General features: G+C 34.8%; 1 protein-coding gene across 1 annotated transcript; it reads left to right on the top strand.

Annotated features, from left to right (window-relative positions):
- Nucleotides 1–435: 435 nt before the first annotated feature.
- On the top strand, nucleotides 436–10,648 carry LOC141302381 (CYFIP-related Rac1 interactor A-like). The gene is made up of 7 exons (XM_073832417.1): nucleotides 436–568; nucleotides 862–939; nucleotides 5,605–5,721; nucleotides 6,164–6,243; nucleotides 6,338–6,464; nucleotides 8,592–8,662; nucleotides 8,737–10,648. Exons 1-7 carry the CDS (start codon nucleotides 485–487, stop codon nucleotides 8,798–8,800), a joined length of 621 nt encoding a protein of 206 aa, XP_073688518.1. The 5' UTR covers nucleotides 436–484; the 3' UTR covers nucleotides 8,801–10,648.
- Nucleotides 10,649–19,632: the final 8,984 nt, after the last annotated feature.

Here is a 19,632-nt window from a genome sequence, read left to right as displayed (position 1 = left end):
TTTAAAAGCAACCAGAAACATGCATTAATGATCACGGTCATATACTGCAGAAGTCATTAATGCTTGCATCAACTGCGGCTTCCAACGTTCTCCAGTATCTAGGCAACACTGACGGGATCACAGGTTCTCACGATAAATTGCAGCAATTACAAAAATACAAAAGAGAGGCGTTAGAGGTAAATGCAATGGCAACTGTTGGACCAGTAACCATGGAGATCCAGTACACATATTGCAGTGCTTCGCATTTGATACATTAAGCTGGTATGCCATGTGGATTACAAGTTAGATTAAAGGCCAGAGGTGTGTGTGTGTGGGGGGGGGGGGGGGGGGACAACAGCATTCACAGTGAATGAATTTGACAAATTGCTACAGAGAATTGACTACATAAACTGTATCAGACAATAAAATCTGTAATCAATACATGTTTGCAGAGAACGCCCTGCGCAGTCTTTTGGAGGCCCTCACTAGCCCACCCTACGCTCCCATGCAGCATCTGGAGAGAGAGCAGGCCCTCGCCAAACAGTTCGCAGAGATCCTGCACTTCACGCTCAGCTTTGATGAGCTCAAGGTGAGCGATTCTCACGCATTACTCACTTCGAGTTCATGTGGCATGAGCTCCGCTGAAATATTTAGACCTGCACTCAGTCAAGTCTCTCACACTGATGTTCTCTGAGAGTCACATCAAGTAAAATGTCTGAATGACAACAATATTAGCCGGTCTGTCTCTAAAGTGCACCCTTGAGAATAGACATCTAGGAAATAATTCTTCACAGTGAAAGGCATGATTAGCCTCAACATTTTCTCTCACCACTTCGGTGATAATCAGGCACTTTTGACATTTCTAAATCCTATCTTTTCTAGATGACAAATCCAGCCATACAGAATGACTTTAGTTACTATAGGAGAACCATCAGCAGGAATCGACTGAACAACCAGCAGGTAAGTTCACAATCTGCTGAAAGTGACATAACTACACAGAAAAATTAGGTGTAGAAATCATTTTCACTCAGAAAAAGCTACAGTACAAAGAAATGGCAAGTAACCAGAGCTGGGTAGATTACTACAATTGTAATCCGCTACTGATTCAAATTACATGACAGAAATTATAGTTAAGGAGTAGTTCACTTTCAGAACAAAAATTTACAAATACTGTACTCACCCCCTTGTCATCCAAGATGTTCATGTCTTTCTTTCTTCAGTCGTAAAGAAATTATGTTTTTTGAGGAAAACATTTCAGGATTTCTCTCCATATGATTGACTTCTATTGTGCCTTCGAGTTTGAACTTCCAAAATGCAGTTTAAATGCAGCTTCAAAGAGCTCAAAATGATCCCAGCTGAGGAAGAAGGGTCTTATCTAGCGAAACGATCAGTTATTTTCTAAAAACATTTACAATTTATATACTTTTTTAATCTTTTTAATCTCTACACAGAGTACACACAGAGCTAGACAAGACAATCATTTGAGGTTAAAAAGTATATAAATTGTAATTTTTTTTAGAAAATAACTGATCATTTTGCTAGATAAGACCCTTCTTTCCTCGGTTGTGATCATTTTGAGCTCTTTGAAGCTGCATTTAAACTGCATTTTGGAAGTTCAAACTCGGGGGCACCATAGAAGTCCATTATATGGAGAGAAATCCTGATATGTTTTCCTCAAAAAACATCATTTCTTTACGACTGAAGAAAGAAAGACATGAACATCTTGGATGACAAGGGGGTGAGTACATTACCTGTACATTTTTGTTCTGAAAGTGAACTACTCCTTCAGTAACATAATCGATTACATTACACATTTTAGGTAATATAATCAGACTACTTTTTAACCCTTATGCGGTCTTCGTTTTGGAATCACACTCATGGTCTTTAACAAAAGTTAAATTTTGTAACAAAATAATATTTAAAAAAAATATATAATAATTTTTTTCCTGTTTATTAATGTTTTTGCTCCACATTTGTGCAGTTTTCGTAGGATTTATGCTATTTCTTAAATATATATAAATTATTAAATAAATATTTATTTTTAATAGTTTTATATGCAAAAACAGCTTTTTATGTAAAATTCACTTTACAAAATACCCACATTTTAAACTTTCATTCATGGGGATAACATGGATAATTTGATATGGTTTAGTGTAAGATTTCTGCCCATTTTTTGGAAAATGCAGTTTTAAAAGTAAAAAAAATATAACTTTTACCACTAGATGGCTGCAGAGCACTACTATTAACTAACTGCTATTTGACCAACAATAAGATATTTTTTCTAGGGCCGGGACTCGATTAAAAAATTTAATCTAATTAATTAGAGGCTTTATAATTAATTAATCGAAATTAATCGCATTTTAATCGCATATAAATATTTGACCTGAGAACAGTGAGAATTAAGATTTTTTAAATGGATTTTTAGTATACCATTGAATAATGACTGAATACATAAGCTTAAGCAACAAAATATTGTTTATTTTTGTTCAACCAAGTCCAACAGACCAGTGCAATATTGCCATTAAGTGTAGCAAGAGGCACGTTCTTTAACGAGTCTTTCATGCCGAGAACTCTGCTCTTGTGTTTGCTTAATTATGCATTTAAACGTTAATGACCAAACCTATCATTATAAATGTTGCTGCACATGGAATATAACACGGATAACATTTTAAAAAATGTTTTTTTATCAGGTTACACACTGATTATTTATCACTCAAACCCCTTTCTCTACCTGTCCGTTGGTCGCGCATATCCTCCATGTTTGTAGTTTTTTTTAACACTGTTTATGCGTGTTTGTAGTTCTAATCGAATCCTCGCTCACGGCGCAGTGTGTTGCGGGCAATATTAGCCGTTAAGAGTGTGCATTGATCGTTAAGTAGTAGACCATCCGGGAATCTTTGGAATACTTTTTTAAACATACTACGATTTTGGACATACAGTACTATTTAGGACGGACGCAACTTGGGCGAATTCCAAACGGCTATTTTGCGCCCTTCAAGGGCACTTCTAGAAGGGGACGCCATTTGTAGGGACGTTCCAAACGAAAGTGAGCAACTTAATCCCTTCACGAAGGGCCCTTCCAGAAGGCCGTTAGCGAAGGGAACATTCCATGGTCACTTCACGGAAGTGATTTCCGTTAGTGATCACGTTTGCGCAGCGTTGTCAAGGTAACATTTCGTCAGTCATTCCCTTCGCCAAGGGAGTTCCAAACGGTTAAAAGAGACAGAAATGCCCTACTCCCTTAAAAGAACTCACTTCAAAGGGATCTGCCCTTCGGAGGGAGTAGGGCGTAGGGATGCGCACTTCCATTTGGAATTTGCCCCTTGTCTGAACGCTAGTTGGTGCTCCAGTATAATCGGTCCGCCGAATCTCATCAAGTGAGAAACGTTCCGCGGTGCAAAACTTAGTGCGATTAAAATGCGTTAAAAAAATTTAACGCGTTATTTTTGTGTAATTAATTAATCTAAATTAACGCGTTAAAGTCCCGGCCCTAATTTTTTCACAAGTTTTTTTCAGTTGAGTACATATCTACAAATTATGAAATCACAATTATAACAATAAAAAATGCTTTTTGTCAAAGTTAAGCATTTTTTGTACTGAAACAATACCAGTTCTATTACATATTGAGTAGCAGTACACAACATGAACATAAGAATGCAACAACAACATCTTTTTTTTTTGACAAATTATAAGAGAGCAGTTTTTATGGTCTCCAAATGTAGTCCTGTGTGTTTCATGATATGTAGATATGAACTCAACTGAAAAAAACTTGTTAAAAGATATCTTTCAGGTGGTCAAATAGCAAAAAGCATATAGTGGAGCTCTGCAGCCACCTACTGGTAAAAGTATTTTTTTTTACGTTTAAAACTGGATTTTCCAAAAGATGGGCAAAAATCTTACACTAAACCATGTGAAATTATCCATTTTATCCCCATGAATGAAATTTAGACATGTGGGTTTTTTTATGAAAGGGAATTTTACAAAAAAAAGCTGTTTTTGTATAAAAACCTATAAAAATATTAATTTATTAATTTATATATATTAAAAAAATATCCTAAATCCTCCAAAAACTGCACACTTGAGGAGTAAAAACATTAATAAACAGGAAAATAACATTTGTTTTGTTTTTTTAACTATTATTTTATAACAAAAATTGCATTTTGTTTCCTGGGGTCTCCAGAGACCCCAAAGACCACGAACGTGAGTATTTTTTTTTCACACTAACATAAAATCAAGCTATCATTCCAATTTAATTTTTTATTTGTAGATCAAGATAGTGTTGACTGATTTACCAAGTGTCATACCATTTGGACAAAGGGAACATTTTTTTAAATTTCAGCAAACGCCATTCGGGGTCCAGAAATCCCCTGAAGACCGCGTAATTAATTACTTTTGACTTAACTCATTTATCACATTGATTTAAATAGGGTAATATTGTACCATACTGACATAAAAATACAAAGAGTAAGTATATATATTGCATTTGTTGTTATTAACAACATGAAGTTCATTAAACATTATATTGCATCAAGGTTTCCCAAACTGGGGTTTGTGAAGGAACTGCAGGAGGCTTATGAGTTTAATGAAAAACTAATAATTAATTAAATTATACCTTTTTTTTAATTAAAGTAAATCATTTTAAAATCCATCAAAATAAAAAAACTTACTAAAAAAGGAAATATGTTTTGTATTTTTTGTTTAACTGCATGTCATGTGACCATAATCAAGGTCAAACAACCAATAAACATGCAAATGTGATGCTTAATTATTAAAATATTTAAAGAGGATCAAATGACAAAAAAGTTTGTGAATTTGTGCATTTTAATGTGTTTGAAAGACACAGAGTGATAATTTAAGTTCATCGGTAGTTGATCCAGTGTTGAAACACTTCTTAAACCTGAAACGAATTTTATAAATCAGTGGTCAAATGCTGTGTCACCACCTGACTAATGACTGTTTTTTGTGTGAATATCCATAAAACCTGAAGATTTTCTGAATGTATATAAGCAGTAGGCTCATTTAGAAAGGAACATTTAAAAGACGAAAAAGAGAAATTAGGGAGATATAAATATATAATATATACAATAATTATAAATAATGTATTGCTATTGTGTAAATAATATGTAATCCATAAAAAGTACCTGTAGTCTGAATACGAGTATTTTAAAATGTAATTTAATTTTTGGAATCTGATTACATATAATCAGTTACTACCCAGCTCTGCAAGTAACACATTGAATTAAACATGAAATTCTGAAGTAGATTAACTGAAAACAGATTCCTTGTTTACAGTTTAGGAGCATTTACTCTAACAATGTTTAGCAGAATCAAAAGCAGTCATTTGTTTTCAATTATAGTTGGTGACTTCATTTGAATGACAAAATGTGTTAAAATGTGACAAAGTTCATGTGATCTGCCTTATGGCAGTTTTTTAGTGCAGTGCAGTATTAGCAACCAACAGTGTTATGAGTGTTAATCATTGTTAGTGTGAATGACTTAAAAAGTAAAGGTATAAAAGTTAATATTATAATTGTCTGAGAGAGTCCATTATGTTTGTATGCGGAGGTTAATGTGTTACTTAAGAACAAGCCTAATCATCTGACACATTTTACATTTGCATTACAGTTAGAAGCTGAGAATGAAGTGAATAATGAAATGGCCAATCGGATGTCGCTCTTTTACGCCGAAGCCACACCCATGCTCAAAACTCTGAGCAATGCCACGACTAAGTTTGTGTCGGAGGTAATTCATGATTTCACCGAATCTTCTGTAAATGCTAAAATGGATAGTTCACCCAAAAATCAAAACTCATCATTTTTGCAACACCATATGGTTTCAAACCTGTACGATGTTCTGTCTGTTTATTCTGTTGAACACAAAAGAGGATATTTTAGAGACAGATGAATGTTGGTAACCAAACAGTTGTTGGTAGTCACTGTCCTTCATAGTATTTTCCCCTAAACAAAGGAAGTCAATGGCTACCGTCAACTAAGAATGAGTAAATGATGACAGAATTTTAATTTCCGAGTGAACTATCACTTTAATGAACTTGCACTTATTATTTTTTCCCAAAGATTGGACTTTATGAATATAATAACTTGTGTTTTCCTATGAAATGGAGAAAACAGAAATGCTGTCGCCCTCTAGAGGCTCTTACTGGTGTTATTTCCTATGCATGTTGCAGAACAAGACTTTGCCAATTGAGGACACCACAGATTGCCTGAGCACTATGGCCTGCGTGTGCCGTGTCATGTTGGAGACTCCGTAAGTGTCTTTTCCATCAAAGAATGTTATTTGAACATGTATTCATGCCTAGAATCCAATTAAGCTTAAAGTGATCACTATTTTCTGTCTGAAGGGAGTACAGGTGCCGTTTCACTAACACAGACACCATGCTGTTCTGCATGCGTGTGATGGTTGGCGTCATCATCCTTTATGACCATGTTCATCCAGTGGGTGCCTTTGCCAAGACCTCCAAGATTGATGTAAGACCACCTTATTACATTCAGATAACATAACAGTGCACATAAAACATATCTGGACACTTCAGCCACACCTAAAAATAATCACATTATACTGAATAGTCACATTGTACTGTTTAAAAAGATATCTAGACACTTTCTAGATGTCAGATGTTAGTGGATCACATTCACAGTGTGATGTATTGTCAGAATTTGGAAGAAATTATTAAAATGAGACTAGTTCATAGTCACTACAAAACTGTCTTATAAAAGTTAAGCCTAGTATCTTTGGTTTACACATGCTTCATTCATTTGATAGCGTCTAATTCAATGAAATTCATTCATTTAATCTTAGTGTGGCTTAACTGTCTACAAGCAGATGAAACTGCTTCATGTTCTTGAGAATATTATATAACTGGACTGCTATCTTAAAGGCATAGTCATCTTTAAGTAATTTACTCACCCTCATGTTGTTCCAAAGATGATCAGATTATCCACTCTTTTTCATATAATGAAAGTGAATGGGGAATGCTTAAAGGGATAGTTCACCCAGAAATGAAAATTAGCCCATGATTTACTCACCCTCAAGGCATCCTAGATGTAGATGACTTTCTTCTTTCAGAATCCAATCTGAGTTATAATAAAAATGGTCCTGGCTCTTTCAAGCTTTATAGTGGCAGTGGGCAGGTGTTTCTGTTCAACAGTCCAAAAGAAGTCCAATAAAGTACATCCATCCATAACGAAAAGTGTCTCACATGTCTCCGGGGGGTGAATAAAAAGCCTCCTGTAATGAGTCAATGTTTTTCTGTAAGAAAAATATTCATATTTAAAGTGTAATAATCACTTTTCTTTAGCTTGCACTAACAGTTGTACACGGATGACGTAGGACATTGGCGCTGTGCATGTGCTGCTGATCCCGCAAAAACCGACATTTGTTTACAGCAACAAAGGAAGCAAAGTTTCCTTACTTTAGCAAAGGAAAGCCAGTCTCTCCTTGGCTTATACTGAAATCCTCCCTTTGTACTTATAATTCATGACCAGTGTATTGTTTTTTTTCTCTCCTCTCTGCTTCCTCATTCGTCACTTCTCAGCGGCGCATGCGCAATGCATACGTCCTACGTCATCCACCTGGAAGAGCTTCTGTGTACGACAGTTAGTGCAAGCCAATGGTCATAGTTGTATTATAGCTTTTGTGTGATACAGTAAAAAAAGCAACAGTAAAAAAACACATTGTGTACAGTAATATTGTAAAAATTACCATTTTAAATTGTACAATGTAATTTATTCCTGTGATGGAACAATTCCAGTCTTCAGTGTCACATGTTCCTTCAGAAATCCTGCTAATATGCTGATTCAGTACTCTATTAGTGAGGCTCAGTTATTAATAATGGTTCTTATTTTTAATGCTGCCAACTATTTTTTCTGCTTCAAATTTTTTAAAATTTCTTTTTCAGGATTATGTGATGAATAGAAAGTTCAATTAACTGTATTATTTGCAATATATGTCTTATGTAACAATATAAATATCTTTACATAAAAAAGCTGTTTTAAATATTACAAATAAAAGCCATTTTTGTAATAATTATGCATAAAACGAAATGTGTCTTGAGCAGCAAATCAGCCTATTAGAATGATTTCTGAAGTATCATGTGACACTGAAGACTGGAGTAATGATCACAGCATCACAGGAATAAATTACATTTTAAAATATATTACAATGGTAAACAGTTGTAACAGTACAATTTCACAATAGTTTGTTGTATTTTTAATTAAATAAATGCAGCATTGGTGAGCATAAGAGACTTTTTTAAAATTCCAGCAAAAAAAAAAAAAGACTTAAATTGCGCACAGTTCATCACACAAAGGTACTGTGAGACTTTTAGCACACAGGTCATGTGGCCTACTTTTATGGTGTTTATTTGTCATATGGGGCCAATTTGGACATTTCATGGAAAAGAGAAGCCTGGGTGATCTCCACACATCGTAGTACTTCTAAATCTAGGACAGCGCTAGAGGGGTTTGTGATTGTTCACGTATGCTTTTTTTAGGTGTGTGGGTGGGCGTCCATGATCACAGTCAGGGGTGAGGCACAGAAAGGGAGTGACCTTTCTTTTAAAGTTTTATTTTTGCATGCATGTGTGTGTTGTGCAGATGAAGGGCTGCATCAAGGTGCTGAAAGAGCAGCCTTCAAACAGCGTGGAGGGACTGTTGAATGCACTGAGGTAAGTGTGCAGCATTGTACATGGATTAAAAAAAAAGCATTGCATGACCTGAAAACTTACTTTCTATCATGCAGGTATACAACAAGACATTTAAATGATGACAGCACCTCTAAACAAATCAGGGCCCTGCTTCAATGAGAGCGAGAAAGAGCGACCGCGAAGAAAGAGACTGTCAGAGAACAAACGACGGTGGCTGGCAAACTTCTGAAACCTGTTTGTTTACAAGAGCAAAATGCAACTTGATCTCAAATCAAATAAGATATTCTAGAAAAGAGAAAGGAATATGAAAATAAATATATATATATATATATATATATAGATTGTTGATGGTTCATCATCGTGTGTCATTTTATAAAAGCAGGAAAAATAGAGATATATATGTATATTAAAATTCAGAAATCAAACAAAACTACCCGATACAGATATAAAGGTCTTACGAAAACATATTAAACTTTTAGGAATCCAATTAAAAAGGCGATAGCTAAAACCACCAACAAAATGGTTCATATTCCAAGTTATGTCCGAGAGTATTTTTGCACACTTGAAAAGGAATCCCACTTCACAGGAAAGACTTTAACGTGGCTTGAAACTGTGTATAGCTCAGATCCATTTTCATGTGTTTAGAGTTGATTTGTAACACCTTTGCCTCATTATCCTCAATATGCTTCATCTGGGAATCGTGGGTTTCCTGATAAAACTGCAGTCCATGGCATTTCCTCTTTGGCACAAAGTCTGTTACAGATTAAATATAAAGATCACATACTTGAGACACATTTCAAACGCTATACTATAACCATCTAGCTGTATATATTCGGAAAGCACAGGTTAGTTTTGTAAAGAAATGAAGCGTTTTGTTAGACTTCTTCACTAGTGCTGTACAGCAATACTCTACCAAGGTGACAACTGCAAACACGATCATTTGAAATGCCTTCATACTAGTGTAAGAGACATTGGATAATGCTAACAGCTCGTCTTTGGAGGTTAAAGGCCAGTTGTACATATCATGAGACGAACAATCCTTTAAATAGCTTTTTTTTTTTTGCTCTTGTAAAGTTTGGATGCCAAGTGGAGCGAGTAAGCCATGAAACTGTAATTCAGACGCAAACACACATTCTGCCCTGTGCCATAGCTGCTTCCCGTACCACCGCGTCTCATTCAGAGTCCAGCGGAGCCACATATTACATATAACGTCATCTGTAGAAAGTGAGGAACAAGTTAACCAAATCACACCATTGTGACAATGACAACACAGCGATGTGGATTTGCTTTCCTCTGTATCCAAAAGCAAATCATTGCCAAATGAGACTGCGACATTGCCTTTTAGATAAATAGAAGTGACGCGCTGTGTGACGTTTGAGTGATTTGTTTTGTCATGAACACAATCTAAGTCTTGAGATACGTTATATACACTCAGAAAACAACAGACTTGAAGCTGCGAAACACTTGGTGTAAATAAGAGGCGTTTTCTTGTGGAATATTATGAGGCCTAAACAGATGTTCAATAGAGATTCTTTCTGTTAGAATTACAGAATTAAAAAAAAAGAGGTAGGTTGAAAAACAAAAGAATGAATCAAAAAGATTACCGCGACAAATGCAGTGCTGTACTTTGGGTGTCTCTCGCCATTAGTCGAACTTGATTTGATCTTCTAATACGTTTTCTATATGGAGTTCTGTTGCAAAACAAAAGCTCTGTATGAATATATAGATGGCATGCTGTAAAAGTTCAGACAAGACTGTAAATACGGTGTTTTTATTCATTTTTAATTGTTCGGTGAATCTGAATTGGGTATGTGTTGTCTCTAAGAAAACCATGCGTTTTGGCTTGGACCATTGGACTTGCCGTAGACATTTGTTCCAGATCTTCAACTTCATATCAGCGGGGAATTCAAACAGGGCAGGGAGGAGGGTGGGGGGAGTGGGCTGTCCATTTGCTTGTTATTTTGTACATTTTGTGCAAGAAATAAACTTGTCATTTACTACATTCAACATGGTGTTTTGTCATTGACTTGATATGAGCTTTTCTCTCATTTAAGGTTATTTCACCTTCGGTATCAAATGAAGCTCAAAATGTATTTCTAAGGATAAATGAGATCAGTCTTCTGGATAATGAAGCTCTGAATCTCACTGAATGAGTTGCTGTCCATGGTACTGTTTTCTGAGCACACTACTCTAAAGCAAATCACTGCATAGACAGTCTGTTTCATTACCAGTTTGCGAGAATTAATGTAACCTAAAATTATCAATACAATCATGTCAGGTATCTGCAAGTAAACACTTGCTCAAGCATTATATATTGATGACCTCTAATAGCTTGTAAGGGTCAGATATATACACTATATTGCCGCAAGTATTGGGACACCCATTTTTAATGAACAGGTTTGGCTACTTTAGTAATTTCCATGAGTATAAATCTTAATGTTTAAGCATATATTGATATTCTAGGGGATTCTGTGCTTCTAATTTTGTAGCAACAGTTTAGACGGGACCCTTTTTTTATTCTAAAAGGACAATGCCTCTGTGTATAAGGCAAGGTTCAAAAAGAAATTATTTATCCTGACTGGTTTGCATAAAGCAAAGTCTTAATCCCAGCTGAATCCCCCCAGGTCTGTAAATGCAGACCTTGCGCCAAAAACTCCAAAACCAAAAACCAATGACTTGTGCATACACGATATAGATAAAAGTATTGGGACATCCCCTTTTTTAAAACAGAAAAAGGCACTTTCAAAACTGTGGCAACAAAGATGGAAACATAATGCATGCATTTAAAAATGTATTTCCATCTCTTTTGCAACAGTTCTGGAAGTGTCTAAACTGACTGTACCCATACGTACAAGTCATCTGTGTTTGGTGATGAGTTTTTGGCTCAAGGACTGCATTTAAAGTCATACCAGAGGTGTTCAGCTGGGATTAGGACTTTATGCAGACCAGTCAGGTTCTTCAACATTGACTTAATCATTTCTTCTAGAACTTTGCCTTATGCACAGAGGCAATCATGTTAGAATAGAAAATGGTCCTGTCAAAACTGTTGCTATAAAATTAGAAGCACACAATTTCCTAGAATATTATATGTTTAAACATTATGATTTGTACTCATGGAAATTACTAAAGTAGTCAAACTAGTTCATTAGAAGGGGGTGTCCTAATACTTTTGGCAATATAGTGTATTTTAAACTCTCCATGAAATCAAAATTGAAGTTTTCTGGTTTCTAGTATGAATACGTTAGCCTTATCTATAATCTAGTGTGCTTCAAAACAATGACATTCACATTTACGAGATATAAGCATTCAAAATTTGCTTTCCCTGCACTTCAGCTGCAGCTAAAATCAGTCAATTGTTAACAGAAGTTGTATTTTCTGTATGGTAAACAGCATGTAGTGCACTATATAGGGGATAGGGAATGATTCAGACAGTGTATATATGCTTTCCATTGGGGCGACTGAAGTCTGGTTTTGTGCTGTGGCAGTTTTCACAGTCTGCTCTGATCAGGATAGCAAGGAGCGTATCATATGCGTGAATTCTACACAAAATGCTATCGAGATATGGATGAGATTGTGGCTGTAATATGGTGTCAAATGCAGCTTTATCTCTATGGCTCTGGCCCAAGCTGTGATATAAATAAAATGCTACTAGCTATTTTAAAAAAAAGGAGGCAGACCTGCTTGATATATCATCCCTGTCTTCCGTTTCAGTTGAAATTAAGTCAACACCAAAGCCACTAGAAGGCAAGCCTGCAACCTTTAGCAACCTAAAAAGCATAACAGCTAATGCTAACGGAAAGGACACCAGAGGCCATTTTTGTTAATGGATGTCACTGGAGGAGAGGCTTCATTAGGCTGAATAAACAACTTTTTACAGGAAACAGCTCAATTAATGAATCGAGAATTAATGAAAAGTCACTGACTTTTTGCGACAGCTAGGGTTCAGCTTACGGCACTTCTCATTCATTCCTATGGTATCTGTAAACGCTGATTGAGTGCCGTTGCACAACTCTGAGTGAAATTCAATGACATCAAGGCTGTAATGTGATTGTTATTAAGGCACACATGATCCAAATTGACGTTACACTTTCTCCAATAGTAAGTAATACATCTTCAACACAGCATAACACTGCATGTTTCAGTGGATCTTTAAAACCTATTACTTTTTGTGAAAAAAAAAAAAAACATGACCATTCAAAAGTTTGGGGTCAGTTAATTGTTGTTGTTAATAAAATTAATACTTCTACCTAGTAAGAAAGCTTTTAACTCATCTAAGTTGACAGTAAAAACATTTTACAATGTTACAAATGATTTCTTTCTCAAATCACTGCTGTTCTTTTGAACTTTCTATTCATCAACGATTAAAAACAATATCATGATTTCACAATATTAAACAGCACAACTGCTTTCAACACTGATAATAATAAAAGCCATTAAATGAGTATCAAATCAGCATATTAGAATGATTTCTAAGGGATCATGTGACACTGAAGACTGAAGTAATGATGCTGACAATTCAGCTTTGCTATTATTCAGATTAATATATATATATATAAATAATTGTAGTATTTCATAATTTTATATTTAAAAAATGCAGTCCTAAGAGACTGCAAGTTCCCAAACTTTTGAACAGTGGTGTATACTTAGCAAACTTTCAAAATACAGTTGTAACATATTTTCAGATTCCACAAACAAAAATATTCGAAAATGAATAAGAAATATTTCAGAAGATCTAGAGAAGAAGAAATTTGTGGAATTTATGGTATTGCTGGTGTAATTAAAGCAAAAAGAGGACAACGAACTAAACATTGACACAGTCTGAAACTTATATCATTTTTTTAATTCAACTTTCAAGTCAAATTTTTATGCTAAAAATATTGCACACATGTAAAGCTTTAGATTAGGGAATACTATAAACTAGTTGCTTATTAGGATGCATATTACTAGTATATTGGCTGTTTATTAGTACTTACAAAGCACATATTAATGCCTTATTCTGCATGACCATATTTTAGATGTCTTAATGCTATAATCACTACCTGCCTAATCACTACTACAAACACCACATTACTTACTATGAATGAGCAGCATGTTAGGAGATTATTCAGGGACAATTCTTAATTAGAAGTTAATATGGCCTGCTAAATTTATAGGCATATAAAGTTGTTCTAAAAGTTTGGGATCAGTAAGAAAAGTAATAGAAAAGAAAAAGAAAATAATAAGAAATAAAGAAGTTTCTTATGCTCATCAAGTCTGCGTTTATTTGATCAAAAATACAAAAAAAGGTAATGTTGTGATTTTTTTCTGTTTTAATATACATTAAAATGTAATTTATTCCTGTGATCAAAGCTGAATCTTCAGCATCATTACTCCAGTCATCAGTGTCACATGATCCTTCAGAAATCATTCTAATAGGCTGATTTATTATTAGTGCTGTAAACAGCTGTGCTTCTTAATATGTTCAATTAAATATTATTATTATTTTATTTTATTTTTTTGGAACTTTTCTGGATACTTTTTTTTCAGGATTCTTTGATGATCAAACAATATACATACCGCTCGAAAGTTCTTTCTTTCTTTTTTTAAAGAATTAATATTTTTCTTTTTAGTAAGAATATGTTGAATTGATAAAGTGATAGCAAAGAGTTACATTGTTAGAAAAGATTTATAGTTTGAATAAATGCTGTTCTTTTAACATTCTATTCATCAAAGAATCCTGTAAAACGTATCACAGGTTTAAAAAAATAAATAAATAAATTGGCAGCACAATTGTGGCCAAAATTTATAATAAAATAATTATAAATAAGCATATTAGAATGACTTCTAAAGGATCACGAGACACTGAAGACTGAAATAATTTAAATTAAGCTTTGCATCACAGGAATGAATTAATGAATGAATTTAATTCAAATAATGAAGTACATTAAAACAGAAACCATTATTTATTGTAACACCATTTTGCAATATTACTGTTTTTTTCAGTATTTTTTTTTAAACAAATGCAGCCTTGATGTGCATACGAGATTTCTTTAAGAAACATTTTTAAGGAAGTCTTAGTGATCCCAAACTTTTAAACGGCATTTCTATTAAAATTAGATTAATAATGCACTTAACATGGCTTAATGTAAAAAGACAGTGACTGGAAGACCAAATTGTTACACTTCATTGATGAACGACACTACAGACAAGCTGATAAGCACAGAATGTAATAGCAATGCTTTCAGTGTATCTCTACACGTGGTTTTTAGTAGAGATAATGCTTCATGTATTCAAGGTATTGGTTTCCTCTTGGACTAACACAAAAATGTTGGTATTTTGGCAGTAGCAATTGTTTAACCTGTTTAAAACTTGACAGTACAAAAACTTTTTCCACAAACTGTGTATTTACACTTCACTTCCAACCACAAGGGGGCAGCAACGTACTAAAATTGAGTCGTCTTGTCTATGTCCACAGCCCTACAGTATCAAGGGGCCCTAAAATTTTTATAGCTTCATTTCAGGTCTTATTAGAACATTTACACTCACATATTTCACGTGTACATAAATGTTACCACGTCTTTACAGAAGCCCCAGTGGGTTTGAATATAACCTGGTGGATATTAGTGCAGAGAAAGCCTTAGCAAATCTGGGGCAGAAGAACAATAGAGAATGAGAGATGAAATGTGTGCCATTATTATTGGAAAGCTGTAGACAAAGTGGACACATATGATTCATACACAGGCCTTTAGGGAAAATATAAAAGAAGAGGTAGGTTGTGTTTATATTTGTGTTGCTGTGACACGTTAATCTAATTAAGTAATGACACACAGCTGTCTAATGATTTAACCACTTGGTTGTTCTGAAACGCACCCTTAATGTAATTACAATTTAACAAACAAAAGCTCACTAGACATCCGCACTACATTATTCATAGGTAGATTAAATGTTTATTTCAGCCCTCAGTACTTTTGTACATTCAAGACTCTCATCCATCTGAAAATAAATATTTTATCAGAGACTGATTATCCTGTCATAAACGGAGCTGACATGTCTAGACACGTCCAGTGCTGACCCAGTACAGATGCAGGCAGTCTAAAATCTCAAAACTGTCTACTCAGACTATGAGAATGCTATATCACCCTTACTGCAGATGATGGCGCATGTTTGGACTGGGATCTGCCGTTGGCTGTATTTTTGAGAGTTTTCCAGGTAAATTCAGGATTAGCTAGTCTGTTGGCAGGTGAACACCGGCCCAACATGAACCAGGTCGTTCCACCCCCCTGACATCAAGGGAAAAACAAGAAAGAGGGAAGTAAAGTGTGAGATTTTCTATCCGCAGGCCACGGACTCTTTGACAGTTACCGGCTGTGTTTTATGACAGGGGCCCTAAGGGTTGTTGGAAGTGTGCGTTGGTGTCATTTAAGTGCATTAGATTAGCCTACTTTATCAGTACACTCCCATAACTCTCACTCTAGGTAACTAACAATGTAGTTGCTGTGTGTATCCCTTTTTCTATCGTTCAAGGGAAATCTTGGCACAGGGCTGTAATGAAGTGCGGTTATATTCCCCAACCGTCACCACCTCCACCTGCCCTGTCCACACCCACACCAACTGTAACAACAGAGCGGTTACACAGCGTATCATGACCAAAACATGAACATGCTTGCTTGTGTCAAGGAAACAAGGCTTACTAACAATGCAAATTAAATATCTTTAAATCATTTTTTTAAATGATGCAAAATGACACAATGCTTTCGTCAAAAAGGTTATAAAGACATAGATAGACATAATTATTTTTGTATAAATATGTAAACGTTTCATTTGTAAATAAGATCACGTGTATCTGATTGAAGTCTTTTAGGAATTGTAAGACACTAAGTTTAAAGAAGTTAATTTGTGACCCGGACCACAAAACCAGTCATATGGATCAAGCTTTTGAAACTGAGACTTGTACATCATATGAAAGCTGAATAAATAAGCTTTTCGTTGATGTATGGTTTGTTAGGATACAACTATTTGAAAATGTTGAATCTGAGGGTGCAGAACATCGCCTTTAAAGTAGTCCAAATTAAATTTTGTTATATTATATTACTAAATATCTTAATGGGACATCAATATCCTAATAGTTTTTGCCATAAAAGAAAAATCGATCATTTTGACCTATACAATGTATTGTTGGCTATTGCTACAAATATACTCGAGCTACTTATGACTAGTTTTGTGGTCCAGGGTCACTTTTTTTTTTTAAATTCCCGCCGTTTTAAATCCATACAGTTGTCCATTGCACTGTAAAACGGTCTCTAATGCAGTACAGGGCTCAAATAACACATACCAAACTGTATTTTTATCCTTCTCTAAATAAGTAGTAGCGAAAATAGCTTAGTGCCGTATGGGAGAAAATATATTATATTTATGTGGATAATGGAAGTGGAAACGCGTGTATTTTGTGCCTTCAAAGCGCCGCGAAACTAACGCTGGCATGTATATAACTAGAAAATACGACACTTTAACCCATATGCTACGTGTACTCTTCTTAGACAACATACGTAATTAATTTTACACATATTACACCAATAAATATAAATGTTGAACTTACCAAATTTGTAGATTGAAACGATTTCCAAACTTTGAGGAGAAGCTCACTAAAATGGACGATGAACATCTTCTGTCTGCAACGGTCTTTACCAGATCTCACGATAAGTGATGTTGAGAACGCAATATTGTTGTTGAATTGATTCAACACATTTTTTAAGTTGAGGAAGCAAATTCTCTAGTTCAGTCAACTTACAAAGTAGTTGAGACAGAAACTAGTTGACAAGCTGTTAAAGCATGATTATTTGTACAGTATTGTGTTTTTACTTTTTAATAATTAATATTTTTTAAAATATTAAAACCTAAAGTGTAAAAAAAATTTCAGTGCATGTTTTCAAGTTTTAAAATTAATACGTAAAATGAATATTTTTTAAATCAATATTTAAATCTTTGGATAATTTTTACATTTTTTAAAGCATATATATATAAATGAGTTGAGATAGTAAATAAGTAAAATGTTAAGTTGAATGAACAAATTCAGAAACTGCAAGTTGTGCACAAAAAGGTCATTGAAACAAAAGTGTGAAATATTTTTTTACACTGCATGTTTTCACTTTTTTTAAATTTTATAATAAATATTTTTTTAATTAATATTTAAACCTTTGCATTTTTTACAAATATTATACATTTTTATTTTAATATTTAAAAAAAAAGTGAAAATAGAAACTAGTTGAGACAGTGAATAAGTAAAATGTTAAGTTAAATGAACAAATTCAGAAACGGTTATAAACTTGTAAGTTACATTTTTCCAAATTTTAAAATGAATATTTTTCTAAATGAATATTTAAACCTTCACATAATTAAAATTTTTGTTTTAACATTTTAATTCAATTTTAAAACATTTTATATATAAAGTAAAATATTTTATTTTTAAGAAAGCATTATTTAATTTTTAACATTTATTTAATTGCATTGCTTAGAAGCCTTACATTTATAGAAAAAGCAGTCTTGCCATTCTTCAAAAATTCTCCTTTTACATTCGATGAAAAGCAAGTCACTCGAAAACATTCAGTTTTGGATTAAACATTCCTTTAATTCTTGTGCATCTGTCACTGTTCAGATCTCATTCAAGTGTTAAAGCACAGGAACTCATAGTGCAAACTGCAAACAGAAAAGAAGAGGCTCTCCCTGAGGTAATGCTCCAAAACTTTGAGAAGTCTTTTACAAAGACAGTCTCTCTGAGGGCCAACACAATACACACAGCCTTGACTTCAGAAATATATTTAAAAGTAATGGAAAGTTCATTCAGATCAAAACCCAGCAGTCTAGCTTATATTACGTACAACAACAACTACATTTTCCTGCACCAATGTGCAATAAAAACCATAACACTCTTACATTTAGAGTATAGACATAATACATTTCCAGACATGGTAAGGTAACCTCACACCTATAAGTTCTTAATTACTTATATGAGAAGTTCACAGGCACATACATGCTGTGAGAGTTAATTTCTTCAAGCTACATAACATGGTACATAATGGGGTTATGTGAGCTTTGTTTCAGCACTGAAACAGTTAACTGTCCTGCAAACGGCTCAAAGCCCCTCCCACCCAGGCTTATTTGCATATGAGGCATTTGGCGGGAAATCCTCCTCTCTCTGCTCTGTCTTTGTGCCAAAGCCCCTCCCTCATGGTGGGATCTGATGGCGGGAAAGCGAGCGCGCTAAACTGCAGCAGACCGGCTCTGGCCACTCCCATCCCTGTCTCCCGCGGCAACCGGTGGCCAACGGCCCCGCTGTACCCAAGCAACCAGTGAAAACATTCAGCCTTGATCTAGAAACACACAGGCACTAACATACACGGCTTGAGGAAGGAGATAGTGTTGAACAAACACACCCATATAAAGACTCGTACAGTAGACAGCAATGCCACACATATCAGAAAATCACACACGCACAGCGCAGTAGGGGTTAAAGGGAAATGTTTAACGTCCTCATTGTTCTGTTCCTGGTTTTGGCGCGAAACAGCCTGAAAAATAAAAGGTTATTTTAAATGAGAGGAGGAGAACGAGACAGGACACAAAAGAGACTGCAGAGCTGTTAGAGCTGCATATACAACAAAGTGCCTTTTACTGCATATTGACCCACATATTGACAAAACTAAACATAGACGGTGAGGAAAAACTGTTCAGGTAAACAAAGACACAGAACAAACTGTGATATCTTCAATTTCAAGGCTGTGGAAAAACACAAATACACTGTGTATCAGCACAGCAGAGAGCTTTTTGGCGGGATTTTTGCCGGGTCTGTGCGTGCGCATACAGTCTTTCATAAATGAGTCATTCCAGTTATGCAGCGCCGTTTGAGCTGTAACTTATTAAAAATGTGGATGTGTTGTAATTTAAGGAAGTTCTTTTATAAAATGGTACTTTCAGAAATACGATCTGGTCAAGCTCAGACTTTAATTATAGTCTATTTA

The sequence above is a fragment of the Garra rufa genome, unplaced genomic scaffold (genome assembly GCF_049309525.1).
Source record: "Garra rufa unplaced genomic scaffold, GarRuf1.0 hap1_unplaced_001, whole genome shotgun sequence".
Classification (NCBI taxonomy): Eukaryota; Metazoa; Chordata; class Actinopteri; order Cypriniformes; family Cyprinidae; genus Garra; species Garra rufa.
The sequence above is the reverse complement of the archived record's forward strand: the minus strand, read 5'-3'. Positions and strand labels throughout refer to the sequence as shown.

Coding starts and splice junctions, on each gene's coding strand:
- LOC141302381 (XM_073832417.1), top strand. CDS start 485: ATGCAGCATCTGGAGAGAGAGCAGGCCCTCGCCAAACAGTTCGCAGAG. Junction 940..5,604: donor ATCGACTGAACAACCAGCAG/GTAAGTTCACAA, acceptor TTTGCATTACAG/TTAGAAGCTGAGAATGAAGT. Junction 8,663..8,736: donor GGACTGTTGAATGCACTGAG/GTAAGTGTGCAG, acceptor TCTATCATGCAG/GTATACAACAAGACATTTAA.